At 36.1% G+C, this 21,061-nt stretch overlaps 1 protein-coding gene across 1 annotated transcript in view; it reads right to left on the reverse strand.

Annotated features, from left to right (window-relative positions):
- BTAF1 (B-TFIID TATA-box binding protein associated factor 1) overlaps positions 1–21,061 on the reverse strand; it is a 74,311-nt gene that overhangs the window by 29,064 nt on the left and 24,186 nt on the right. Inside the window, exons 13-21 of the mRNA XM_041744207.1 lie at positions 17,391–17,495; positions 15,673–15,822; positions 15,118–15,260; positions 14,698–14,872; positions 13,010–13,213; positions 4,089–4,515; positions 2,614–2,804; positions 923–1,076; positions 733–842 (exon numbers count right to left, since the gene is read on the reverse strand). Coding sequence (XP_041600141.1) covers positions 733–842; positions 923–1,076; positions 2,614–2,804; positions 4,089–4,515; positions 13,010–13,213; positions 14,698–14,872; positions 15,118–15,260; positions 15,673–15,822; positions 17,391–17,495 — 1,659 coding nt within the window. The remainder of the gene's footprint in view (positions 1–732; positions 843–922; positions 1,077–2,613; positions 2,805–4,088; positions 4,516–13,009; positions 13,214–14,697; positions 14,873–15,117; positions 15,261–15,672; positions 15,823–17,390; positions 17,496–21,061) is intronic.

Raw genomic sequence — 21,061 nt, forward strand, 5'->3', positions numbered from 1 at the left:
GGTCTCCAGGATCGCACCCTGGGCCAAAGGCAGGCGCCAAACCGCTGCGCCACCCAGGGATCCCTTTTTTTTTAAGATTTTACTTATTTATTTGCAAGAGAGAGAGAGAGAGCAAGCACGCACGCGCGCACAAGCAGGAGTAGCAGCAGATGGAGAGGAAGAAAGAGGCTCTCCACTAAGCAGGGAGCCTGATGCAAGGCAAGATTCCAGGATCCTGAGATCATGATCTGAGCTGAAAGCAGATGCTTAACCTTAACTGGGCCACCCAGGCACCCCAGAAATATTTATTTTAATAGTTAAAAAATACAAACCAATGTTCTCTCTTTGCCACTGACTAGCTTCAACTTCCACTACCTTTACACTTATCTTAGGAAGAAGTTTCATTACTTGTGCTCTTCCTTTCTTGGAGCTGTATTATTAAATATAGCATAAATTAATAGGGCTGTAGCTTTCTTTCCTGTTTACACCTGGCTTGTGTGTCATCAAAGCCTTGTCCCCACTGCCCCATATTCTAGAAAACCCCAAAGTGGGCTTTCTAACATTTATGTGCCCAGGTCTGCCTCAAAGCCCACAAGAAATGTGCTGTCAATAAAGAAGGAATCTAGTCAAACCACATAAAAGAAAATACAATTACTAGGGATGATATCAAAGTTCTACTTTTTAAGCCTTAGGACTTTTTAATAAAACCACTTGTTTTATTAGAAGAAAACTACACTTGCATTAGTTAGTTACCAAGGGATGAAGCTCAGAATCCATTGACGCTGCTGCTGTTTCAAACACTTGCAGAGAATTCACCAATTCTTGGGCAGGACCATCTCCCTTTTCCAAGAGGGACTTTCCATCTGTTAAAATATATTGATTTAAGTGTGTATCACCTTGTAAATAATTTTTCAAAGTCCAACTCAGAAAAATATGTACACACCAAAATTATTTATGTCGATTATATTCTTCAATGGACCAACCATAGCATCCCAGAGATGTGGCAACTTCACTGCCATTTCACCACCAAAATGCTTCACTATAGTAGTCAAGGCAAACTCAGCACCTCTTCGCTGTACCAGGTAAGGCTTCTGGGCCTAAAATAAAACGTTAGTTGATAAGAGAGTTAAAAAAAAAAAAAAAAAGGTTTAATGCATTTTAAATTTTATTAAGAGAATTTAAAAGTCACCACCTAAAAATTCATGGTGTTACTATTAACCAATTAAGCAACTATAAACTTACTTATCAGTATAAATGTCTTTTAATATTTAAATTTATATAGGCATAAAACCCCAAACTAGATTTTTCCATCCAAAGTAAAATGCTTCTTTGGAACTGAAAAATAAGGAAAAGAAGAATAGATAGTTTCTAGAGATAGTTCTAAGTGACATGTTTGTTTTTTTTTCCCTTCCCTCTACCCCAAAGAAACTTACCAGCTAGAGAGAAGATAAGGAGAGAAAATGATCTGTCTTTAAATTTATATTCACTTAAAGGATACAATAAGAGCATTAGTTTAAACTAACCACAGGATTAATAACCTCTTACTTAGCAATAATTTAATTATTATACAAAAAAACTGTGCGTCCAGAAAGATCCATTTATTTTTGAAATTACTTTTTAAGTTAAGGAAGAACTATGTAAACCACAGAGATATAAATACCCAAATCACAGTAAATTTTTTATTAAAATTATTATGGGAAGAATAGAGTTAGAAAAAAAATTCCAAAAAAAAAAAAAATTCCATTCATAGAATATTTTAAAAGAAATACAGGTAAGAAGGTAAGATTTTTATTTAAAAAGAAATTGAAAATATATCTCTATCTTACAGAAATATATTAGATACACATCTTTTAGCTTTGACAATTTATTGCTAAACCAGGTAAGTTTCTATGTCATGCCAACCAAAGGAGCTACCTAGATCATTCCACTGTTAATACAGTCACCACAAACATTTAAAAAAATAGACACTTGTTAAATTATCTTTAAAGAAGATTGTACTACAGAACAAGTAGACCAATGAAATAGAAAAGAAAGCCCAAACAGATACATATATGAAGCATAGTATATAACAGAGGTACCATTATAAACCAGGGAGGAAATGATTCAACAGTGGGATAACTGGCTATTCATATTGAAAAAAAAAAAAATTTAGATCCCTATCTTGTATCACACATTTAATAAATTTCAGGCTGACTAAAAAGTCAACCACGTGATAATTATTTGACACTTATTAACTAAATAACAACAGAAATCTGAAGAAGTTTGCAGTTTTTCTAGATCATGTGAGAATACTACAAAAGGTTATTAATTCCACATCTTTCACTTAAAAATATAAAAATACAATAAAAAGGATCCCTGGGTGGCTCAGTGGTTTAGCGCTTGCCTTCAGCCCAGGGCATGATCCTGGAGACCCAGGATCCAGTCCCACATCAGGCTCCCTGAATGGAGCCTGCTTCTCCCTCTACCTGGGTCTCTGCCTCTCATGAATAAATAAATAAAAATCTTAAAAATTAAGTTAAATTAAATTAAAATAAATTAAATAAAAATACAATAAAGGAGGCTCATATTTAGCTCTCAATCTGTAAGACTTCTTGTTTAAAAAATCACAGTAGTCAAAAAAAAACAATTATTTACCTCATCAAGTTCAACAAGGATGTTTCCACTACTTCCTGCAGGAAGATCTGCTATTTGAGCTTTCACTGCTTTGGGGGTAGGACCTCGCCTACTTGTGATAGCAAAAGCAGCTTTCTGATGTCTGTAGAGTGTAATTATACCTCTGTGCTTGGTGACTGTGTGGTGCATACCATCTTTTTCAGAGTTGGATCCTAAAAGGAAAAAAAGTAAATAACTTTTTAAGTATAATACAGGTGACCAAATGCTTCCTGCTCCAAAAGAGATACAACATATATTTAAAACTATGTCTTTAAGGCTCAATTTTTATAAGCTGATGACATTTTCTTTGGCTAATGAAATGGTAACAAAACAGCAATAATTTACAACATTAAATGTTTTGATATTTGCATAGGATCATACTTAATATAAAGTTGCAGAATCATGTTAATAAGAAATATGGCATGCAAGAATGATTTTGAGCCTTCAGTTAAGGTCTAATAATTTTTTAAAAATGAATGATTGCTTTTAGGCATAAAAAGAAACAATAAAAAATACTGCAGGCAAGTTCTCTCTAAAAGAAATGTCCATAGTTGCCATAAATTGAGACCCTGACATTGATCACTGCAAAATATTACTGGCTTAAACAACACAAGGAGTTGGCTAAGGGAGACTGTTATCCTATGATAGTTTTAAGGTGTGGATATTCCAAATGCCACTTTCTTCTTCCAGTTTGTTCACATTTTTTTAAGACCTATACTGTACCAAAGTTGTAAATCTATTACATTTTGAATAATTTGCTTTGGCAAAATCTTATAAACAAACAAAAAGTAAATCATACAGGACTATGGCATGTAAAAAAATATTCATCCTTGATACTAGCCTGCAGAGAGCAATTATTTTTTTCCAGATGAAATCAGAATGGTTACGCATTATTTACTAAAAATAATAGAATTCACTTATACAACATGCACTAAATTAGAGAAATCAGAGTTTTATAGGAAGAATTTTTTTTTTTAAAGATTTTATTTATTTATGAGAGACCCAGACAGAGAGAGGCAGAAACATAGGCAGAAGGAGAAGCAGGCTCCCCATAGAGAGCCCGATGCAGGACTCAATCCCAGCACCCTGGGATCATGACCTGAGTCAAAGGCAGATGCTCAACCACTAAGCCACCCAGCTGCCCCTATAGGAAGAATTTTTATTCAGCATTTGATACAATTAAATTTTCTAGCCCTAAACATTAAAAGCTTATAATGATGGTCTTCAAAGAGAGGGTAAAGGTTAACACCTGTCTCAGATTTCAATCATCTTATATGAAATATCAGGTCTTTTATGAGTAGTTTGAGTTTAGAGGGTTGTTATTTGATTACCAATATATGCAAAATGGGAAAGAGCTCTAACATAAACTGGATTTGTGCTTAAATGATACCTATGAATAAATAAAAACAAATTTAAGTGGTTAATTCTCTACCCCAAATGAAGGTTTAAATATATACCTTTAGAATTGTCCTGGCCGCTTTGTGTTGGTACTGGACATGTGACACAAGGAGTTAGATATGGATCCACACAAAGTGAGCTACAGAGGTTTTTAATAATTTTTGAATTGGGGCAGGGTGTCCTTGTTGTACACTGCTGAAGTAGTTTTGCTATGCACTGAGCTGCATAGTTCTGCACTAGTGTATTCTCTTCTCTTTTAATTGTTTCCATTAATGGCTTAATGATAGGATTTAATTTCTCTGGAAGCTGCTGCAAACTCACAACCGCACATGCAGCAAAAGTATGCACTCTCAACTGCAGCACTTGCCACTCCTGGTTGGTCTCCGTAACTGTCATGTGGACCTGCTGTCGTTTACTATCTAACTGCTGTAACACTTGAGGATTCAAATCAAAAGATGATGTGACTTCATTAAAAACAGTAGTGACCTATTAAAAAAGAGAAATCAAAAATCATTAGTGACATCAATCCCAAATAGTCTGTAAACTAAAGGGCAACAGCAAGCTTTCTGCTTCAATTTTGTTTCATAATATCTAGTATTATTTTAGTATATAGTAAAACTAAAGGTCTAAAACCTCTCAACATTAAATTTTATTTTAATGTGAGTAACATTAGCATTGTATTCTTTAAGACTGTTTTCCTAAAAAAAAAAAAAAAAAAAAAAAAAAAGACTGTTTTCCTGCAACACTAATTACAATACCATTGACTACATTGCCTATGCTAAGTCCTATAGTTGAAACTAATGTAACACTGGTGTGTCAACCATACACACAGAACAAAATCATGTATCCTTTAAATATATCAAATGACTTTGAGAGAAAATTACATGGAATGTCGACGCAGTAGTTTGGTGAAATGAGAAAGCTATCAACAAATATAAACTAAATTAAGAAATACCAAATCTCACAAACTTTTCAGGGAAAAATATTCTTCTCAACTTAGAAATTTGGGGGGGGGGGCAGCTATTGCTAAGTGGGGCTAAGTATTGCTAACTGGATTATTTTCATTCTTTCTTTGACCTCCCTTCTCATGAAAATGCTGGGGGTAGGAGGTGTAAAAAAAAAAAAAAGGGAAAGGAACTGTTGCAATAGTCATGAATATTCTACTTATCAAAAGCTGCCTAAAGTTATAACCCTGTAACATCAGACTACTTTACAAGCCACATTAAAAAACTCAATACATCTTTAACAATTTTGAGATATAATTCACAAAAAATACACCCATTTAAAGTGTACAATTCAATGATTTTTATTCTATTCAGAGTCCTACAACCATCACAATTTTAGAACATGTTCATTGTCCCCAAAATAAAATTCATACCTATTAGTAATCACTCCTCATTTCTTTCTAACCCTATGCAACCACTTAATCTGTTTTCTAACTTTATAGATTTGCCTATTCTAGACATTTCATATGAATGGACTGATACAGTATGTAACCTTTAGTGACTGATTTCCTTCATTTAGCATTATGCTTTCAAGGTTCACCAATGTTGTAGTAATGAATATAGTACTTCTTTCCCTTTTCTTGCCAAATAATATCCCACACTATATGGATATGTATCACACTGTATTTATCCATTCATTAGTTGATGAACATTTGGGTTGTTTCCACCCTTTGGCTACTATATTTAATAATGATTCTATGAAGACTTACGTACAAGTTTTTGCATAGGCATGTTTTTTTAATTACCATCTAAAGACTGTGTGATGGCTTACATAACAAAAATAGTCTTCTTGTTTAACAGGTAACTGTAATTATATGCAGCCTCTATAAGTAGATCCAGTCTAATGACTATTAGCCAGAGAAGAATGTAACATTGAAGAACTTTTTTTAAATGGAAAATATGATTTTTTCAGACTTACAAATAATTCTATTATGGACAAAACTGATAATACTGGCGTCTTATTATGAGCAACAAAACAGGCACACAACTAAGATCCTCTTTTATCATTATAAAATACTAAAGTTTAAATTGAGCCATATATCTACTTGACCTTGTCCATTTGCTCACTAGAAAGAAACATAATCACATATCACTTTCAGCTTATACTTTCCATTTTGTTTTATTTATTCAGGTTCTGCATAAGATTTATCGGAAAGAGGATTTCACTGCTAAAAGTTTGAAAACACTGTCCTAAATGCTGTCAAATTTTTAATGATTCTAAGCAGCTTTCCAAATACCTCAAATTCATTAATTCACTCATCCAAAAAGTTTCTATTGAGGAATACTAAAAGATGAATAAGACCCAATGTCTTCAGACTCTCAAAAATGTAGACACTAATGTGGAAGAGAGATATATAAGTAAACAAGACAATGTAACATATAACCGAAGTAAGTGCAAGTTACTGTGGGACACATGGGTTGCATAACTCTTCTCTAGTGATAAGATTAGTGGAGGCTTGCCAGATGAAGTTAACACTTGTGATTTTTATTTTTATTAAATATTTTATTCATTTGAGGAAGAGAGAGAGAGAGCACGCACTCATGAGCAAGGGGAGAGTAGTACAAGCAGACTCCTCGCCCAGCACAGAGCCAGGTGTGGGGCTTGATCTCATGACCCTGAGATGTGACCTGAGCCGAAACCAAAAGTTAGATGCTCAACCAACTGAACCACCCAGGAGTCCTTTGTGATGGGTTTTTAAAGAATGTGTTAAGCCAGGAGTTGTAAGGATATCTTGGCAAATAGTGTGAGGTGGTGAGTGGAAAGTGAGGCATTTTTCAGGGAATTGAGAACAGTCATCATGGACTGAGTAGAGGGTGCAGATGGAGGAATGTTAAGAGATGAACCTGGGATAAACATAGAGGGTTGAAGGTAGGGAATTCTTGACAAAAGAAATAGGAGCTCAGGCTCAGAAGTGAGAAAGAGTGAGGCATAGAAAGTGAGTGAGCATAGCTTATTTCTGCAAGAAAAAAACTACACTGAAGGGGAGGGCATTTGAGAGATAATGAAAAGAGATAAAGAATTTAGAGAAGGTGTAAAAAGTAAGAAAGAAAAAACTAAAATCAAGGAAAACAAAAATAACGTTTTTAAGTAAGGGAGGGACACTTTCAGAGTGGCACTAACAGTCTTTACAAGTCTGGCACAACATGCAAGATGAAATGGGCCAAAGACCGCCTAGAGCCTTAGAGATGAGTCAGGACCTAGTCATAAAGTACTAAGGCCCTTGACCAGATTGTAATGAAAACAGAGAAAAGATAAACATCTGGGGCTTTCTGAAAGAAAATGGTAGCAAAATTTGCAACTGTGGATTGAAAAAGGCATTTTACTGTAAAATTCCAGTTTTGGTTGTATTAAACTGAAGCTATCCAACTAAAAATGCCCAATCGAAGAACTTCAAGAGATCAAGAGAAGATAGCATAACACCTGGATAAGAACTAAATTGTGAGAATGGTGACAAAGAAAGATCTGAGGAATATGCTTATACTGGCAGGTAAGAGAAAAACAGGAAGTCAATGTAAAGATTTAAAAAGTAATGGCTTGGGATCCCTGGGTGGCGCAGCAGTTTGGCGCCTGCCTTTGGCCCAGGGTGGGATCCTGGAGACCCGGGATGGAGTCCCACGTCGGGCTCCTGGTGCATGGAGCCTGCTTCTCCCTCTGCCTGTGTCTCTGCCTCTCTCTCTCTCTCTCTCTGTGACTATCATAAATAAAATAAAAATTAAAAAAAAAAAGCAATGGCTTTTCATGGATGGATGAATGGATAAAGAAGATACAGCATATATTTACAATGGAGTATTATTTAGCCACAAAAGAGACTGAATTTTTCCATCTCCAACAAAATGGATGGACCTTGAGGGCATTATGCTAAGTGAAATACATCAGAGAAAGACAAATACATTATGATTTCACTTACATGTGTAATCTAAAAAAAAAAAACACGAGCAAATAAAGCTAACAGATACAAAGGAGACTGCTACTTGCCCAGAGGGGAGGGAGATTTGGGGAAGGAGGGCGAAATGGTTGGAGGTCAAGAGGTACAAACTTCCAGTTATAAAATAAGTTATGGGGAAGTAATGTAAAGCATGATAACCACAATAAATAATATTACACTGTATATGTGGACATTGCTAAGACAGTAAACCTTGAAAGTTTTCGTCATAAGAAAAATAAAATTGTCAAAAATAGAGAGGGAAGACAGACTGTAAAGTTTGAGATTTCATTCCAAGATGGGAAAAAAAAAAAAAAACCCACCAGCAGAAGCAAAATGGATAAATTATAGAACAGCAACAACCAGAAAAACCACCTCATAAACAACTCAAAAAAATAGCAATTTAACTTTTCTCACAGGTGAGAACAAAAAAAATTCAATATATAATTTTTTAATTAGAAAAGGACAAAAAATGAAGACTGCTCTTTCACAGGAACCAACACAAGTAACTCAGTTTTCTGATCCTATAACTCAAAAAAGGAAGAACTCATTTACACCTAACTTCAAGAACTTACTAAAGTACAAAGCTTACAGTAATTAAGACATTGGTGATGGTATGAGAGACAAATAGATTGAACAGAGTACAAATATAGATCTACACTTCAACAAATTTTTGAAAGGTGCCAAAGCAATCCAATGGGGAATGGAAAATCTTTTCAATAAATGATGCTGGAAAAAATGGTTATCTTCATGAAAAACAATCTGTACTTCACACTATACATTCAAAATGGATGACAAATCTAAACATAAAAGCTGGGCAGCCCAGGTGGCTCAGCGGTTTAGTGCTGCCTTTAGCCCAAGGTGTGATCCTGGAGTCCTGGGACCGAGTCCCACATCGGGTTCCCTCCATGGAGCCTGCTTCTCCCTCTGCCTGTGTCTCTAATGAATAAATCAAATCTATAAATCTATATATAAATAAACAAGCAAGCAAGCAAGCTAAAACTGCCAAGAAAATGTATGTGAATACCTTCACAACTTGGAGTAAGAAAAGGTACTTTAGGTCACAGAACACAATAACCATAGAAGAAAACAACTGATAAATTAGATGTCATCAAAATTAAAAATATTTGCTTATCTAAAGACAATTAAGAAAAGGCAAGCCACATACTGGGAAAAAATATTCAGAAAGCACCCTTCTTTTTTTTTTTTTAATTTTTTTTATTATTACTTATTTATGATAGTCACAGAGAGAGAGAGAGAGAGAGAGAGGCAGAGACACAGGCAGAGGGAGAAGCAGGCTCCATGCGCCGAGAGCCTGATGTGGGATTCGATCCCGGGTCTCCAGGATCGCACCCTGGGCCAAAGGCAGGCGCCGAACCGCTGCACCACCCAGGGATCCCCAGAAAGCACCCTTCTTAAAAAGATTTGGTATTCTGAGATATATTTAAAAACGAAACAAAACAACTCCTAGGAGCACCTGGGTGGCTCAGCTGGTCAAGCATCTGACTCTTGGTTTCAGCTCAGGTCATGATCTCAGGGTTGTAAGATCAAGGCCCCGAGTTGGGCTCCATGCTCAGCCTGGAGTCTGCTTAAGATTCTCTCTCTCTCTCTCTCTCTCTCCCTCTGCCCTTTTCTTCCTCTGTGGCCCTCTCTTTCTCTCTTTTTCTCTCTCTCTCCCTCCCTCCCTCCCACCCTCAAGTAAATCTTTTTTAAAAAACCAAAAACTTCTACAACTCAATAATAATAAGACCTCATTAAAAATAGACAAAAAATTTGAATATACATTTCAGACAGGTCTACAAATGGCCAATAAGACACAAAAAAGTTACTGGCACAAAAACAGACACATAGATCAATGGAACAGAATAGAGAGCCCAGAAGTGGACCCTGAAATGTATGTCATCTAATATTCGATAAAGGAGGAAAGACTATCCATTGGAAGAAAGACAGTCTCTTCAATAAATGGTGTTGGGAAAATTGGACATCCACATGCAGAAGAATGAAACTGGACCACTCTCTTTCACCATACACAAAGATAAACTCAAAATGGATGAGAGATCTAAATGTGAGACAAGAGTCCATCAAAATCATAGAAGAGAACACAGGCAACACCCTTTTTGAGCTCGGCCACAGTAACTTCTTGCAAGATACATCCACAGAGGCAAAAGAAACAAAAGCAAAAATGAACTATTGGGACTTCATCAAGATAAGAAGCTTTTGCACAGCAAAGGATACAGTCAACAAAACTGAAAGACAACCTACAGAATGGGAGAAGATATTTGCAAATGACATATCAGATAAAGGGCTAGTTTCCAAAATCTATAAAGAACTTATTAAACTCAACACCAAAGAAACAAACAATCCAATCATGAAATAGGCAAAAGACATGAAGAGAAATCTCACAGAGGAAGACATGGACATGGCCAACATGCACATGAGAAAATGCTCTGCATCACTTGCCATCAGGGAAATACAAATCAAAACCACAATGAGATACCACCTCACCCCAGTGAGAATGGGGAAAATTAACAAGGCAGGAAACAACAAATGTTGGAGAGGATGCAGAGAAAAGGGAACCCTCTTACACTGTGGGTGGGAATGTGAACTGGTGTAGCCACTCTGGAAAACTGTGTGGAGGTTCCTCAAAGAGTTAAAAATAGACCTGCCCTACAACCCAGTAATTGCACTGTTGGGGATTTACCCCAAAGATTCAGATGCAATGAAACGTCGGGACACCTGCACCCCGATGTTTCTAGCAGCAATGGCCACAATAGCCAAACTGTGGAAGGAGCCTCGGTGTCCATCGAAAGATGAATGGATAAAGAAGATGTGGTTTATGTATACAATGGAACATTACTCAGCAATTAGAAACGACAAATACCCACCATTTGCTTCAACGTGGATGGAACTGGAGGGTATTATGCTGAGTGAAATAAGTCAATCGGAGAAGGACAAACAGTGTATGTTCTCATTCATTTGGGGAATATAAATAATAGTGAAAGGGAATATAAAGGAAGGGAAAAGAAATGTTGGGAAATATCAGGAAGGGAGACAGAACATAAAGACTCCTAACTTGGGGAAACGAACTAGGGGTGGTGGAAGGGGAGGAGGGCGGGTGTTGGAGGGGAATGGGTGACGGGCACTGAGGTGGACACTTGACGGGATGAGCACTGGGTGTTTTTCTGTATGTTGGTAAATTGAACACCAATAAAAATTAATAAAAAAAAAAAAGACACAAAAAAGTGTTGAACATATTAGTCATCAAGGAAACACAAAGTAAAACCACAATGATGCTATCATATAACCACCAGAATGGCTAAAATAAAAGTAGCAATCACACCAAATGCTGGTGATGATGTGGAACAACCAGAACTCACACATATTGTTGGTTAGAAGGTAAAATGATATAGCCACTTTGGGAAAAGGTCTGCAATTTTTTATAAAACCAAACAAACACCTACCCAATGACCCAGCAATTCTACTCATACATATTTATTCAAAGAAGTGAAAATACAGATCTACATAAAGACTTGTGCAAGAATGTTTATAGCAGCTCTGTTCATAACAGCCCAAAACTTGGAACAGCTCAAGTTTTCATCAATAGGAGAAGAGTTTAACTGTGGTATATTTATACAATGGAATAAAACTAATCGATAAAAAACAATGAATCACTGATACACATAACAACATGGATGAATTTTAAAAACATCATGCTGAAAAAAAAAACATATCAAATAGCACAGAGTGTATGATTCTAATTATATAAAATTCTAGAATAAACAAAAGTAATCTATGGTGGAAAAATCAGAACAATGATTACTTGAGGGCAGGGATAGGCAGGGATTGACTTTGAAATAGTGATGGTACTGTCTGTAACTTGACAGGAGTCTGGGTTTCTTTTTTTTTTTTTAATTTTTATTTATTTATGATAGTCACAGAGAGAGAGAGAGAGAGAGAGAGAGAGAGAGAGAGAGAGAGGCGCAGAGACACAGGCAGAGGGAGAAGCAGGCTGCATGCACCGGGAGCCCGACGTGGGATTCAATCCCGGGTCTCCAGGATCGCGCCCTGGGCCAAAGGCAGGCGCCAAACCGCTGCGCCACCCAGGGATCCCAAGTTTGGGTTTCATAGATACACCCATCTGTTAAAATTCATCAAGTAGTTTAAGGTTTGTGTACTCCATAGGAGATAAATTTTATCTCACAAAAGAGCAAAAAACAAATAGTGAATTTTAGCTAATGATATATATACATGCTGAAGTGTACTAATATCTGCAACTTAGAAATGCATCAAAAAATAAGATAAACTGATGGCTGGTTAAGTAGAGAGCTGCATATATATGTGATAAAGCAAATTTAGTAAAATGTTAACTATACAATCTAGTCGATGAATAATATATGAATGTTCACTGTGTAATTCTTTTACCTTTTCTTTATGTTTGACTATTTTCATTGTAAGTTGAGAGAGCAGATGAGAAATACTCAGGAACTTATATAGAAGTAGTTTTTTATATACTCTGCCAGTTTTAGTTTAGTTTTTTTTTTTTTTTTAAGCTTTTTATTTGAGAGAGAGAGAGAGAGAGAGAATGCCTATGCGCAAGCAGAGGGTGGGGCAAAGAATGGAGAGGGAGAAGGAAAGACTCTCAGGCAGACTGCACTCTGAACACAGTGTCTGATGCAAGGCTGATCTCAGGACCCTGAGATCACCACCTGCACAGAAACCAAGATTCAAACACTTAACCAACTGAGCCACCTAGGCATCCTATTACTCTGCCAGTTTTAAGCAAAACTGAGAAATGACCAAAAAATGGAACAGCTTTTTCTGATAAAGGTACACGGGCTTGTTAGAATCTGAGATTTAAAGAAAATTCCTTCCCTATCCTCTAATTTAAAAAAAGTCAATACAATACAATAACTTTCCTATAGGGCAGAGGTGGCAAGCTATCAGGCCAGGACATATTCAACAATAATGTTTTTGTGGTAAACACCACATAACAAATTTCTAATCTTTATTTCATGCTCAATCTAAAATTAAGAAAGTTACTTCTTTACTCACCAGGTCATTAGCTTGATCTATTGTAAAAACATTGTTGTTTACTCTATTACCAACTTCAATATGTGCATCAGCTAATGATGAAATAAGCTGTTTACACTCATTCTGCATTCGCGTGAATGGAACGGCAATTTCATCATAATACAAATGTTCTGAAAGGATATCAAGTAAACGTGGCTGCACAGCTAGGGTAACAGCTTTACACTCCTAAAATATAACAGACAAAAAACATCAGGGCCAATATATAAACATAATTCTTAGAGATGCATACATCTTCACTTGCAAACTACCAAATTCTAAATTCCTATTCATTTTGAATCTACATTCTGTTACCTCCCAGAACATCGTTAGTTGTAGAAAAGGTATCACACCCAAACTATGCTAAAATTTTAATATGAATGACCACAGAACATGCACATGGAACTATTACAATTCCATAAATTTTGCACCTAATTACTCTTACTTAACTCTGAATTTATACCAAGTGTACATACATATAGCACAGATTTAAAAATATGTAACTGTAAAAAGAAATCAGTCAGAAAAGAACACTTAGCATGCATTAAAAATGTTATTTGAAAACTCATTATTAGATTTAATAGTTGAACCCATAGCTTCACATGCCATACTGTAGAAATGGATATATAATTTAAAAGCTACTTACCTGCCCCCAAATTTAACTAACCCTTCCCACTCTCTCTGGTTGTTGCCTGCCCCAACCAGAGGGGGAATGGCCTCAGTGGTGAGCCATGAGGGGTTCTGTGGGATCTGGGTGATCAGCCTGGGCTTCACAGAGTAAGTCCAGAGAAGCTCTGTGAGGGTCCAGAAACCGAACTGTCAACACTTGCTGCTGAGTCTGAGAGGCACAAAAACACAGCATCACTGCCTCTCCAGCACACCGAGTCCTGCCTAAAAACAGATGAGCCTTGCTTCTTTCCAGAGGCAAAGTTGGGGTCTCAGTTGCAACAGAGCATGGCTCAATTACTTTTAGACACAGCTTATAGCTTTAACAAACTGCTAAGAGGCAGTAACAAGAAACTCTCACAGCAAGTGCAGACAGTTAAATTTCCAGAATTCCAGTTAATGGAATAAACAAAGCCAGCAGGAAGTTTCTTTGATTTACAGAAGTCTTACACAAAATCACACACCTTATTAGAAATTAAAGGTTAAAGGGGCTGCAGGAATAGCTTAATTGAAAACATGAAGATTTTCATTTAAATGTAGAGGTTTTATTCTTCCTGTGACCCAAAATTCTGCCCTTGCTACTACTCATACAAATAGATTTCTATTACTCAAAGCCTCTTATCTTTTGTAGTTTTCAGTGACATCTGAAATATAAAGGAATGAATGACTAATAGTTTCTGGACTGCTTCCACACAGACACATGTCTTTTTAGGAGGGACATCTCTTAACAGATTATAATATCAAGAGCAAACATTAAGTATGGTCTTAGCTAGTAGTCTCAGGTACCAGATTAGGGATTCTACGAAAAAAAAAAAAAAAAGCCTAAGGTTAAAAGCAAATGGAAGAGAAACAATGTTTCACTATAATTTAGAAAACTTTTCTATAACTGTTGGGTTTTTATACGGAGAAGATTTGTTTGTTTATAAAATGTAATAAGAATAATCCTAACAGCTAATGGAAACTGGTTTACTTAATTTGTCTTCATTACTTTTTGGGCAAAATCTTACCTTTTGTAAAGCAGCCCATTCACAGATTACCAAAGCAACACTAATTCTCTGTAAGGCAGATTTGGAGTTCAAATGGAAGAGTAGTAATTGGCCAAGGGATTCAGCTGGTTTAATTTCTTGGGTTGCCACATTTACACCTGGATCACAAATACAGCAACAAAGCGCCCCTAACAACCTATGAGGGAGAAAAAAGTTACTACAGAAATTTCTTAACATTTTCCTTATTGAAGCTATAACTTTTCCCAACAAAGACATAACTCCTATTTTATCTTTAAAAAAAGATATAAATGTAATTTAAAACTTCAAGAAAATGAAAAATGTTCTCTTAAACTTTTTCTGTAATAGTGTGCTAGAGGAAGTACTGACAAACATATCAGAAGAATATTTTAGTTAAAGGGCTTCTGAATTTTGTATACTCACTTGGCTGCCATCATTCTGGCCCGCATAACAACAAAATCCCTAGTAGAGGGGTCTTCCATGATGGTGTCTGCACCTGCAATGTATTCCTGAAGGACTTCTTTAGTTTGGCTTTGGCCTTGGCGTATCTTACCACCTGTTTTTTCCTAGAGGGAAAGAGGAAAAAAAAATAATTAAAGATTAATCATCAGGGACACCTGGGTGGCTCAGTGGTTGAACGTCTGCCTTGTGTGTCTCTGCTTCTGTGTGTCTCTCATGAATAAATAAAATCTTTAAAAATAAAAAACTTAATAGGCAACTCTCCTCTACACAAAAATATTCTCCTTTGTTATCCCAGTAAAACACAGTTCTTTTCACAAAATTTTCATGGATAAAAATTATTATGTATTTTGTCAAGGTTATTATGCATTTTGCCAAGATCCTCATAAAATAATAATTTCTCCATACATTAAATTAATTAAATCATGGTTAAAATAAAGCAATACAAATTTCTTACATGGTTACCATATTAATAACCAGAACTGAACATACAAATATATTATGTCCCTCTACACTTACCTTGGCTCTAGCTTTTACTTCTAGCAACATATTTAAATCAATAGGTAAATGAGAAGGTTGCATCATTAGGCAAAGCCAAGCACCCATCCATGGACAAGCAGCTGCTACCACATACTGAACTGAAGCCTTGCTCAGCAGTTCCATCCAAACCTACAGAATGAAAGAGAACCGTGAAAAGTGAAATTTTTCTAGTAAGGGCTAGTAAAATCTAATACTTATTAAAATCTAATACTTAGGGGCAGCCCGGATGGCTCAGCGGTTTAGCGCCGCCTTCAGCCCAGGGTGTGATCCTGGAGACCCGGGATCGAGTCCCACATCAGGCTCCCTGCATGGAGTCTGCTTCTCCCTCTGCCTGTGTCTCTGCCTCTCTCTCTCTCTCTCTCTCCTGAGTATTTAAATAAATAGTAAAAAATCTTTTAAAAAAATAATAAATAAATAAAAAATAATAAAATCTAATACTTAAAAAAAATCTAACACTTATTTTTAGGGACACTGAATTTTTTTTGGGGGGGATACTGAATTTTAAAAAAAAGTAGGAAACAGCACACAAAAAAAACAATTTTAAAAGTCAATATAAAGGCTTAATTTTAAATACAGCTTTTTGATAGGTTTGTATACTAAAAAACAAAAAGTTTTTAAGAGAGGAATACAAAGAATTTCCTTCAATATTTTGTGAAAATCATTTAAAATATAAGATAGCCATAAATATAAGAGTTGTCAAAAGTTCAGTCATTGAAATCCTTTGCATATAATCATAAATCTTGATACTAATGCAGTCCTATAGTCAACACACACACTTTAGGGGCACCTGGGTAGCTCAGTTGGTTAAGAGTCTACCTTTGGCTCTGGTCATGATCTCAGGGTCCTAGTATCGAGGCCCGCATCAATCCCCAAGTCAAGCTCCGTGCTCAGTGCAGAGTCGGCTTCTCCCTCTCCCTCTCCCACTGCCCCTCCCCCTCACTCAACTTATGCTCTGTCAGATAAAATCTTAAAAACAAACAAAACCACACACATATTCAAGATATAACAGCTTCTGATAGAGATCCTCTGCTAAAGTTAGAGATAATAATATCCTAGCATAAAATTAAGAACAAATCTTGATTCATGATCTTACTCAATAAGGTACCTTTCTTGATGCCTAATATTAAATGTAACTAAAAACACATAAAAAAAAAAAAACACATAAAAATACCACTGTTAATCCAAGGCTGTTAACAACGAGCTGCCTCAGGGGCAATAACTCAAGACTGAATTACAAGAGTACCATTTCCCTACATAAGCATTTATTAAATATATCAAGTGCCTCTTTTTTAAAGATTCTAACACATATGACCAATCTTGCTAAGTAAGGAAAAAAATATAAATCCAAACCACAACAATCAAGACTCTATATATTACCAATGATCCCAAAAGATACTTTGCAGGATCCATAAGCATATGGATAAACAGCAAAATAAATGATGCAGAAAAAGTGTTTTCATTTTATTTTCTGTATTGAGGCTATCAGAAAGTGCTTAAAATACTTGCCTAGTAGAATTAACTATTATACTCCATAAAAGGCCTATTTCTTTGTTTCATTTTATAGATCTCCACGCTTTTCAAGTGTCTTGACTTCTAGTTTCGTAAAATCCTTGACCAATAACATATAGCAATTATGAAAAAGTTTAAAAATCTACCAAGCTATCAGGGAAAAGAGTACAGATATATTTATTGTGTACCTTGTGAATGAGGTCCAGAATTTCCTGGCTGCTTTCTAAAACACAAAACTGAAAAATGTGTCGAAGCATATCAGGCAGGATAGGTATAAGCCAAGATGAAGAGTTCTGAAAACAAAAACAGCATCAAATCTATAGTATATAATTCTTGAGTGTTAGCTTATTTGAAGAGTTACAAGTCAAATAATACAAGTGTTACCATGAAACGATGGTATGACTTTACCAAAATGTTCGACTGGGTGATAAATTTTTACAAGATTTTGGAGCAACAGTATTGCACTTCTTATTCTAATGATTTGGAGAAATTAAATATCACCAGAAAAACTAGTATTTTAAAAATGCAGATTCTCTAGTAGCATAGCATAAAGTCTGCTTAGTAGAAAATACAAGATAAAACTGGGAAAACACCTGAAGGCCAAATTCACTTCACCTGAACAATTATGCAAACATCTTTTCGATTTGGCTGCAGAAAGTAATTAGCTTACAATTACCTGAAAAAATCACAATGTATAATCTGGCCCATCCAGGACCAATCTATCTCTTGCAGATCTGAAAGTTTGCCCACTTATTTTGACTAATTTTGCACCTATCTTCCAGTAGACAGTGATTTAGGCAGGAAATCTAATGCTACTGCTTTGTATTTATAAGTTTTTTTAACTAGATTGGTGGGGGAACGAAGTACATTGAGGAGCATATTATTCCTCAGTCCCTTAGAGACTACCCTCCTTGGAATTCCTCTTTCCAAACTTTTTTTATTAAAGTACTTAACAGATTTTTAGTATGCTAGGACTAGGACTCTACTCATCAAAAATTTCCCCCCAATCTAGAGAATATCTACAAAGTGCTGATGACCACCTAGCACTAGTCTAGCATAGTGTAAACTAAAATACAGAAAAATTCCTACCAGTCTGTTTACTTCACCAAGTTTTTTTTTTTTTTTTTTAAGATTTTATTTATTCATTCATGAGAAACACAGAAAGAGAGAGGCAGAGACACAAGCAGAGGGAGAAGCAGGCCCCATGCAGGGAGCCGATGCAGAACTCAATCTCGGGACTCTAGGATCATGCCCTGAGCCAAAGGCAGATGCACTCAACCACTAAGCCACCCAGGCGTCCCATACTTCACCAAGTTTAAATTAACTATAATCAGGAACACTATTACTCAAGTTATATGTGAATTCAAGCTTTTCAAATGCCTTTGAAAAAAAATTTTTGGTCTGTATTAAATAATTAACAGAGCAATTATTAGCATTTTATGTTAGTCCTAAATGTAGTCCCCAACATTTTTGTAGTAAGCATCAGATGGGAGGGGAAGGGATTTGTGGGAATTACTAAGGAAAATGGCTAATTGTTATGGAGTGTGACACAGATGGGGTAGTTTCTTTCCAGTTGCTTTATTAAGATTGATGTTCTTTGCTGTCTTCTGCCTTCTTGGAACTCAGAGTAAACTGAGTTGATGACAAACAGAAATAGGACTATCAGCTCACTGTACCTGAAGATCAAGATGAAACTTCTAGCCAACTATACTCACTCACATTCTACCCTCCAGCCAATTTGCTTTCACTTCCTCTTTAGTACAATCATGTACTCTCCTGCTTCCAGAGTTTCATAAGCTGTTCCTGACCTTTACTCTGCTCTTCCCTTAATTCTATTCATCCTTCAGATCTCAGCTTAAACTTCACTTTTAGTAGGGTGTGTTCCCTGGCCTTCACTCACCCCACTAGCAAGGATCCAACAGCATCGTCTACTTTCCCTACCAGATGCTTACACCTCATTATGTTATTAGAGCTTGTCTAGTTGCCTGTTTCTCCTGTCTTGTTTAATTTCCTGTTTTAAGCTCTACAGAAGAGCAATGACCTTGTCTTTTACTGATGAGTATCTAAAGAATTGTAAGGACATAGGTAGGCACTAAATTATTTGTTGAATAAATTCATATTTCTTACAGGAAATGGTCCCATGTCATGGAGAGTAGTTATATGTGAAATTTTCCACAATTTTAGTTGGCAATAAATGCCAAATTTGTAAAACTGACAGGGTAAGCTCTTGCCAATACCTTTTTGCTATACCCCTTCTTTTATTTTCCCACAAGCATTCCCACAAAATGGTTATAGATGTGGAAAAAAGCAGAAGTCTGATCATCACTCCCATGAACACCTGATTCCCGCCTGTAGATAAATTCATCATCATTTCTTATCTCTGTTATCAAGTGATTTGGGGTTGCAGGGGAGGAGATTTGGAAAGAAGCTACAACTAAGCAATGAATTACAGTTTTTTTCATTAATTTGATCTGAAATCCCATTTGGCCCACTGCCGAAAGAAAAAAAAAACACAAAAATGAAGTAAACTCCATATTTACACAATTTATTATGCTCTGTTCTACTCATTTGTCCAATCAATATTTATTGAAAGTCAGATGAGTATTTTAACCTTTGCTCTTGCCCTTCAATACCTTTGTAAAATCTGGCCAACACCTAACTAGCTAATGTTCTCTAATGCCAGTCTTAGTTAAATATAGTCTTTTGGTCTTTCTTTTCCCCTCTACATATACATATGAGAAATTTCTTACATCCTAGATCCTGAGATTCCAACTCAATCTCATATATTTCTTCATGCTAAATACGTTTCATGCTAAAGTTTGCTTTTCAAATAGTCAATGATGTATGTAACTGAAATTTTTTAATAACTCAAAGTGGCTGTGATACAAATGGAATGGAAAAGGTGGCCCTATCAGGAGAACAAAAGATTAATGTCCAACATGTTTTTCTAGATTAAGGAGTCAAGTTCAAGCTACAGCACTAACTGGTAACAATACTAGATATTCCAGGAAAGTAGTTGACTGATAGACATACAGATTCACAGATACGCTCTTGTACGCATAAAAACAGTCATGGGCTAAAGAGACAGTACAGAAAGGAAAATCAAGTAATAAATTTCTTCACTTTGATCACCAAACTGCTAGTTTAACAAAAAAGTTACACCTTGATTTTATGTTCTTACCAAATGAAACTAATTCGGTTTGCTTACAAGTTCCTATTTCATGCTCCCTACGAAGTGGTTTGGTTTGTCTATACAAAGTGTACTTGAATGAAAAAAAGAGGCTATAGAGGAGGAAGAGCCAATATCTGGAAAGTCTTCTGTGCCAAACTAGTGAAGAATATAAAAAAACAGTTGAAGAATCTAAATAAGGAGTACCATGATTAGCACTGCATTTTATAACAATCCCACTCAGCACTATGAAAGACCAAATGGGGGTGGGAACCAAAATGGAGGCAGAGAGACCAGTTTGAAAGGTGATGAATTGATGTATTTGAGAAGTGCACAAGCTTGAACCAGGCAATGGTAGTGGGATCACAGAGAGAGGAATGGAGATACATTATTGAAAAGGTGGGCCATATATTAAATGTGGCCCATTATTTAAAAAAAAAAAAAAAGGTAAAATGAAACTAGAAATTTTTGATCCAGGGGCACCTGGGTGGCTCAGTGGTTGAGCATCTGCCTTTGACTCAGGGCATGATCCCAGGGTCCTGGGATTGAGTCCCACATCGGGCTTCCCACAGAGAGCCTGCTTCTCCCTCTGCCTTTCTCTCTGCTTCTCTCTGTGTGTCTCTCTTGAATAAATAAATAAATAAAATCTTAAAAAAAAAAGAAAAAAGAAAACTCAGCACCAAAAAAACC

The sequence above is a fragment of the Vulpes lagopus genome, chromosome 2, assembly GCF_018345385.1.
Source record: "Vulpes lagopus strain Blue_001 chromosome 2, ASM1834538v1, whole genome shotgun sequence".
Taxonomy (NCBI): Eukaryota; Metazoa; Chordata; class Mammalia; order Carnivora; family Canidae; genus Vulpes; species Vulpes lagopus.